Raw genomic sequence first — 7,673 nt, 5'->3', positions numbered from 1 at the left:
ACAAAAGGAGAGCTTGAACCTATGTACTTGTGTAAACCCTTCACAATTAATGAGAGCTCATCTACTCCGTGGAAGTAGCCAATCTGGGTGAACCACGTACATCTTGTGTTTGTTTCCCTATCTCTATCCATTTACATACTAATCCACACTAGTGACCGGAGCAATCTAGCGAAGGTCACGAATTTAACACTTTCTGTTGTACCAAAGTCTTAACTGATTTTGTGCATCAACAGAGTACATCGATATTTTTACATTAAGAGGAGGGGGAGTTCGGCTAAACCACACAATGGGCAGCCTAATTTGGTATTGAATTCGCCATCCACGAGATTCGAACCTAAGACCTCTCACTTCCAAGTGAAGAGGAATATCACCAAACCGTAGTACTAACTGGCCAAAAAAACAAAACTTGATTTGAAGCTTGGTTCGTAATTTGTCTTCATTAAATAATACTAGCATATGGGCACACACAAAGTGTGTGAGAAAATTTTTTATTTTTGTTTTTGAAATAGAAGGAGAGAGGAAGAGAGTGATTGAGAATGTGAGAGTGGGAAGTTTTCTTTTTTTTTATTTTTATTTTTTTAATTAGAGATATGTTAGGATTACATGTAGGTAATGCTTTGATAAAAAAAATAAAATTTGGTTGTGTGAAATTATAATTTTGCCCCATATTTCTTATTCATGTTCTGTTTTAATTAGAGAGTTAAACTGGTAATTTCATAGGATTTTGGTTGACAATGAGTGTTTTCTTAATTAGTAGAGATTTGATTTAATCCAATAATCTTTATTTAAATCAAATAAACCATTCACATTTCATCCTCAAATTGGCCATCCTTGATTTGACCTTTTATATCAATTTAATTTGTTTGATTTAAATTAAAATTAATTAAAGAACTAATAAATATAATTGTGAACACGGAAATTTCCTGAAACGAAAGAGACAAGAACGACGTGCACAAAATAATATTTGTATTTGATGATTTTGGGTTACAATCTCTCTTAAATTTGATCATTTGATTCAATCTCCGTAAGGTGTTGATTTGTGGATGTGCGATTGATCCAAAGGGCCGTTGGGCTTGATCTAAGGATGAACGTTCTTCAAGGGCCATGGACTTGATCTTGAAGGTGGATTTGAGCGGATCTTCAAGGGGCTTTTGGACTTGATCTTTGAATTTGGTGGAAGTTCTTCAAGGGGCCGTCGGGGCTTGATCTTGAAGGTGGATGATTGTTGATCCAAGGGCCGTCGGGGCTTGATCTTGGAAGAACGATGAACGAAGAACGAAGAACACTTTCTTCAAGGGCCGTCGGGGCTTGATCTTGAATTGGTGGATGATTGTTGATCCAAAGGGCCGTTTGGGCTTGATCTTAGGATGAACGATGAACGAAGAACGAAGAGAGCTTTCTTGATTCTTCGGGAACATGGATGCTTGAGAGCTTCGGAGTTTCAGAGCTTCAAAGCTTCAAGAATTTTGCCTAATGATTTTGGTCCTCTCCAAATGAATGAATTAGCCTTCTATTTATAGAATTTTCCATGGCCTAATTTTGAATATAATATTTCAGATGAAATAAGTCGTTTCTGCCAGGTGTTGACACGTGTCCTGTTTGATGACTTTTCCAACTTATTTCGATTTTTTGTTTAGACACACGCTACGTGTAAAATTTATGTAATACATGAGCGTTGAAACTTTGATTTATCGGTCAACATTTATTTACCGAAATTTCGATGTCTACAATAATGCCTTAATTAATTTATGTCAGATGTCAACGTGTGTCACTCTTGATGCCTCATCTAATTTTGATGAGTCATTGTTTGACCCTAAAAATTACAAAGCATATATGGTGCGTATGGTGCGCTGGCCAAGTAACTAATAAGCTAACTACGTCATTCGGTTGTATGCATGCGTGCCAACTCGTAGGTTGAGCTTGGTCGAGAAGTAAAATATGTTGATGTTGCATCAGATGCGCTACTGACTTCTCGATCCTACGATTGCGGTCGAGAAAGGAACATGTTGCGGCCTTCAGGTTCTAAAGTCTGAAGACAAGGTTGCTAGTTCTGCGAAGTTCAATATCAAATTCGGCTTTCAATGTGCCGAATGTAGTAACTTGTAACACCTCACTTCGTCGAAAAGGCTAATGAGATGACCTCTGCCAATAAGGATTCGAAAATCCTTCTCGACCGAGACTTGGATAGATAGCCAGTCGGCCTCGACGCAGTGCTGTTTATCCAAACTGAAAGTGCTCCGCAGTCGGCTGATTTTATGGCAATAGTGTTGTTTATCCAAACTGAAAATGTTCGCCAATTGCCCTCACATTGCTGTTTATCCAAACTGAATATGTGTTGGCGAAAAAGAAAATAAAAATCTCAAGATGTTTGAGAGGTTTCGCGTAGAACGAGGGTTTGCGCATGGCAGTTTGTGTGTTGAGTTGAAGGGGTTGAATGGTGCACCTTCCCTTCTTTTTATAGTACTCATATCCTCTGCTTGGCATGATCAGATAACGTTGTAGAGTTTAATTGCAACTCTAATTCCTGAAATTGATCTGCGTCAAAGGCCAAGTATATCCTCAAATTGCAGTTCGTGACTTTTCAAACAGGATAAAAACCTATCAAGGCTTATCACATTAGAAACCCAACCTAGGCTTCTTATCTTATTATCAAAATTCCACCAGAAGCTTTGCTCATGTACAGGTGCATTTAACCTTCCACGCGGCAACCATAGAATGCTCCCTTATTGTTTGTCTCATCAGTGCAAACTCGTTTGTAGCCATAGATGTAATCATTATCTTCCATCACCTTGCATTTTACCAAAAATATAATCATTATCCTCCATCACATTTATATCCGTGCATGCAATCTTCATTATCTGATTAGTCTGTGAACTTGATCATCTTCCTGCCATACTCGGACTCTATTCAAGATCTTTCCACGAAATTGCAACAGTATTAAACCACACCGCATTGATCAAATCACCACGACTTTATTATCCAATTGTGCTCTAGATAATTCAATATATTAATAGAAAATAATTATTATGATAAAATCACAATATTATTTCTCAATTATAATTGAAAATCATTTCAACCACTTTGTCGTTCAATTGTTTAAAATTCTACTCATCCAACGGCTTCGATTACTCGGACCGATAGTGTAATTTTGGGTCCAAACAGTCACATGCCATGTGTATGATTTGTGAGACACATGATGCATGTCACGTAAGCCTTGACACATCGAAATTTTAATGTGTTAGTGAGCATTTATTTCACTAAAATTTACATGTCTACAATTACATGATCGAGTATTAATTGGGTTCCAGTTTATTGACAACAACACTGGCTAGTGTTATACTATTTGGCTACAACAGTAAACTTATTGTATTTGAGTTTGAATTTCTATCTTTGTAAGTTCAACTGTTGGAGCACTTATTTCTTATGCAAGTGATGGTGGTGAGGGAAAATCGAACTAGGATCTCAAGTGTAGGGGTAAATGTCATTAGCCAGATTTTATTCAAGCTCAAGTTATGTTATTGGTACAAGATTATAGTACGTTACGACATTTTTTTTTTCATCAACAATTGTCATCGATGAAATTTTAACTAATTAAAAACGAAGTGTTGTTGACCAATTAGTCATATGCAAAACTATATCATGACTTACAATGTTCGCATTTGTGTACAATTTACATAGGTTTCACCAACACCAAATTATCTAGATTACAAATTTAATTGTTTGCTAGGAGCCGTCGGATTCACAATCAACGGTGGTTGCTCAATGTGATTTTCTCTAAACAAAGGGTTCTCCCTAGGAATGGTTGTGAGAGGAGGTGACCTTGGCGGAGAGGCATAGAGTATGGAGGCTTCAATCATTTCTCTCCTCAAAGTTTCTTGGCGTTGGGAGATTCTTTGTGCTCTCGATGCAGTCAAGTATAACCCAGCAGCAAGGAAAACTGTTGTCAAAGCAAACACCCCAGCAGCAGATAACACACCTTGTCTGAGGACAAGGCAAATGGGTCTTGGCCTTGACCATTTTCTCAAGTGCCCTGACTCCACGCTTAGTCCAATCAATAACAAGATCTCGCCAACAGCAAAACAAACCCTAATTAACACAACAACAAGCCACATATGTAGTTATAATTACTGTGTTTGAGAGAAGTACCTAATGCAAAATGTAAATGAAGTTAATTACATGTGCGTAACTTGTGTTTATGATTAGATGGTCAGCATAAATTTGTATTATTGTTATGAATTGTGGATCGGATAGTATTGTCCGACATATCGGAGAAGTCGCTACTCATAAAGCCGTATGTTAAGTTGTATGACAGGTTGAAGACCATGGGGTTAAGTTGACGGCGATACTGATAAATATAACGGGAGAAGTTACTGTTCAGAAAGTGGTATGTTAATTTGTTTGACATGTCCAACCATGTACTGGAACTTTTGGTTAAGTCGATAATAGTATATATAAACTAAAGGACGTATCCGAGAAGTTATTGAAGTGGTCTATTTAAGTTGTCTATTAGGCCCCATGCTATATTGGATCTAGTGGTTAACGACAATATTGATGCAATTCCTACAATTAGGGAAGAGCTAAGTGGAAGTGAGGTAAATTGAAATATGAAGGACTAACAATGAGTGGCATACCAAGTTGAAACAAAGAAAAAGGCAGCTTGCCATTTCAAGCTCTTTGCAGGACCAGAATAATGAGGCTCCCAAAAAGCCAAGGCTGATGGAGGTGAGTTACTAATTGCAAACAACATGTATCCATGTTCCACCACCATGATAACAGCCAGCCCCAGAAATGCACTGGCTGCACATAGCAGCGGCGTTTTCCCGCTGCCGCTGTATTCACATTCATTTTCCCCTTCATCACTACTCAACCATGTTACCTACAAATCATCATCATCAACCACCAAAATTTGCTCAGGTTATTTCATAATTGACCATAATATTGTTATGTCTGAAACCATTTTTTGGCGTACCTTGGAACGGGTAGCTTCAGCAATTAGACATAAGATGAAGCAGAAGAGGCCACTGAGAATGGTTAAGACCATGATGACAGCGCCTGTTTTGCTACCTAAACCGGTGGTTGGACGACTTGGTGAAAGGTCTGCATGTGTGACTGCCATTATCTTTGGCATTTTGGAGTCTAGAATTATTCATGCAGGTTACAGGCTCAGTAAGAGATATAAGGGGTTTAAGTTTTGGAATGTTCAAGAGAGAGAGAGAGAGCTAGAGAGAAATGGAATTGTTTATAGAATTGCTTGGAGCAAAGGTTGCTTTAAAAGCTCAAGATTCTTGGGTTCTTGAAAGACTTAATGAGAAAGGTATCTTGCCCATTTTTGTTCATATTTGAACTGATGTGGAATTGCATTTTGCTACGTTCATGAAATGGATTAGAAAGCCAAAAGCGCTTTATTACAAGCATTATGTACTAGTGCTTTTAGAGGTACCGTTTGGTACGCAGACGGGACGGAACGGAACGGAACGGGACGGGACGGGACGGAACGGAACGGAGTGGAGGTTCGTGTTATGTTTGGTATGCATAGGACGGAACGAAAAAAAATGACGAATCAGACCCTCAAACAATTTCTTTCTCTTCAAATCAAACATAGAAAAATCCCAAAATTCATTTCAATCAATTTCTGCAGCTTCTTCATCGTCCTCCCTGCATCGTCGTTATCGTCCTCCGTGCAACATCCACCTTCTTCCCTCCGACCCACCAAACTGTTTCACTCTCTCTCTCTCCAACCTCCCTCTCCAAATCGGGCGACTTCGTCCTAATCCCCGGCATCGCCCACCTGCTCGCCAACCACCTCGACCAGGACCACAACCCCCTCCCTGGCACCGCCCACCTGCTCGCCACCTCAGATGACGAGCTTAGCTTCGAATCGGGTTGTGTTCCGGATCAGATCCACCTCGCTTACACGGATGGAGATTACGAGATATGGGTCATGTTCGTGACGCCAGACGGCGCCGGAGAAGAAGAGGGTTTGCTATGGTGACGTCGTCGTCGTCGGATGGGTTTGTTGGGATTGGGTTAGCAGTTGGGTTACTGGGTTTGTGGTGGAGGAAGAGGAGGGCTACGGGAGAGACAAGGGTAGAAGAGAGGGAGGTTACGGGAGAGAAAGGGAGGTAGACAATGTAATTCATGAAAAATAAGAGGGGCATTGTTGTCCAAAAAAATATAATTTTGTGTCCCACGGGATGGAAAAACCCGTTCCAGGGGGGGGGAGGGGGAACCAAAATCTAACCCATTTTCGTTCCGTGGGACGCACGTTCCACATAATTTTAGCGCACCAAACGTGGGCTGGAACGGTTCCGTCCCATCTCACGTACCAAACGCGAGCCGGAACGGTTCCGTCACATCCCACGTACCAAACGCACCCTGAAGGACCACTACTAGAAAGCCAAATACGGGTCTTAGAAACAAATCACGTTTTTCTAGTAAAATCACTTTTACTAAATACTCTTATACGCATAAGTACTTCTTACGAAGCAATCTTAAATGGACCAAACACATTACAAGTGCTCCTCCAAAATATACTTCAAAATGATTTTTTAAATCTAAAAACCACTTGAATTTGTAATTTTGCATTATATGCTCTTTTTTTAGTAAAATGTTGATGAGTCAATGTGGTCGATCAAGTATATATTCTTCAAGAAACGCCCTTTTGGATTATCGATCACCACTAATTAAACACCGACTACCTTAATCCTATTATTTATTTATTTTTTTTTTTATAAACATTGAAAGTTTTTTATTTTTTAAATATTCCTAAAAAATAAAAATAAAAATAAAAATAAAAATTATCCCTCACAAGCATTGAAATTCTTTGATTCTTAAGCCATCAAATATTGACAAAGAAAGGCATCAAAAATCCAAAGTTGGAATGCCAAAATCCGAAAGTGCTGAGGAGTAAAGAACAAATCACAACAGTCGGATGAATCATCAACAAAGGAAGAATACTTGGATGTTGGTTGGCGTTAACTTATGCTTATGCGGTGCGTTTTACTTTAGTTTCTTTCTTTTAAACTTTTAGTTGTGAATGCTATATGACCTGTGGTCTTGGTTTTGAATTACAGTTGCCTTCTTTTCCTTTTCTTTTTATCGGCCACTTCGGCCTTCGTAAAAATAGAAAGCTTTTTCTTCTTTTTTTTTTTTTTTTGAAAGGGCTTTTTCTTCTTTTGACTGTGCAGATAATCCAAAGCTTTTTTGCTTGCAGAAAGTTTTTAATCTAGGGTTCTTTAGATATAAGTTTATGCAACACTTATTTTCTTGACAAAAACTCGTCTCGTTTTAAACATCCAAATAAAATCCAAATTCGAAATAAACTGCCATGTAAACAAATAAATACCTGTTATTTTCAAAATATTTACAATTGTACCACGACACCCTAATTATGTTGATGAATTTAATTATCCACCATAAATATGGCAAATAAGTGCATTATTATTACAAAAGTATCTGCTTTATACTTGTCTTGCCATCATCTGTTCCATTTCTTATATTTGTTTGACAATCATTGTAGGTAAATTATTTTGCATGTATACATTAGGCACATTTCGTTATTATTATATCTGTGTGAAATAAATTACCTATATTTTTAAGTAGAATATAGGTAATTAATTAACTTTGAATCAATCGGCTAAAAACATCCTTTTATTTTGTAGGTAAATAATTTT

The 7,673-nt window shown here is 38.2% G+C and overlaps 1 protein-coding gene across 1 annotated transcript; it reads right to left on the bottom strand.

The window, feature by feature from the left end:
* Positions 1-3,605: 3,605 nt before the first annotated feature.
* Positions 3,606-5,243, bottom strand: LOC103403688 (uncharacterized). Its single transcript, XM_008342528.4, has 3 exons — positions 4,970-5,243; positions 4,632-4,876; positions 3,606-4,086 (listed from the first exon to the last, which is right to left on the bottom strand). The coding sequence occupies exons 1-3, from the start codon at positions 5,126-5,128 to the stop codon at positions 3,705-3,707; spliced, it is 786 nt and encodes a 261-aa protein (XP_008340750.3). The 5' UTR covers positions 5,129-5,243; the 3' UTR covers positions 3,606-3,704.
* Positions 5,244-7,673: the final 2,430 nt, after the last annotated feature.

Source organism: Malus domestica, chromosome 16 (assembly GCF_042453785.1).
Source record: "Malus domestica chromosome 16, GDT2T_hap1".
Lineage (NCBI taxonomy): Eukaryota > Viridiplantae > Streptophyta > Magnoliopsida > Rosales > Rosaceae > Malus > Malus domestica.
The sequence above is the reverse complement of the archived record's forward strand: the minus strand, read 5'-3'. Positions and strand labels throughout refer to the sequence as shown.

Bases quoted from the DNA above. Each gene is read 5' to 3' on its own strand.
- LOC103403688 (XM_008342528.4), bottom strand. From the start codon at position 5,128: ATGCCAAAGATAATGGCAGTCACACATGCAGACCTTTCACCAAGTCGT. The intron at 4,877-4,969 runs GTACGCCAAAAA...GATGATTTGTAG, and splicing joins CTGAAGCTACCCGTTCCAAG to GTAACATGGTTGAGTAGTGA. The intron at 4,087-4,631 runs GTATGCCACTCA...TGTGTTAATTAG, and splicing joins TTTTTCTTTGTTTCAACTTG to GGTTTGTTTTGCTGTTGGCG.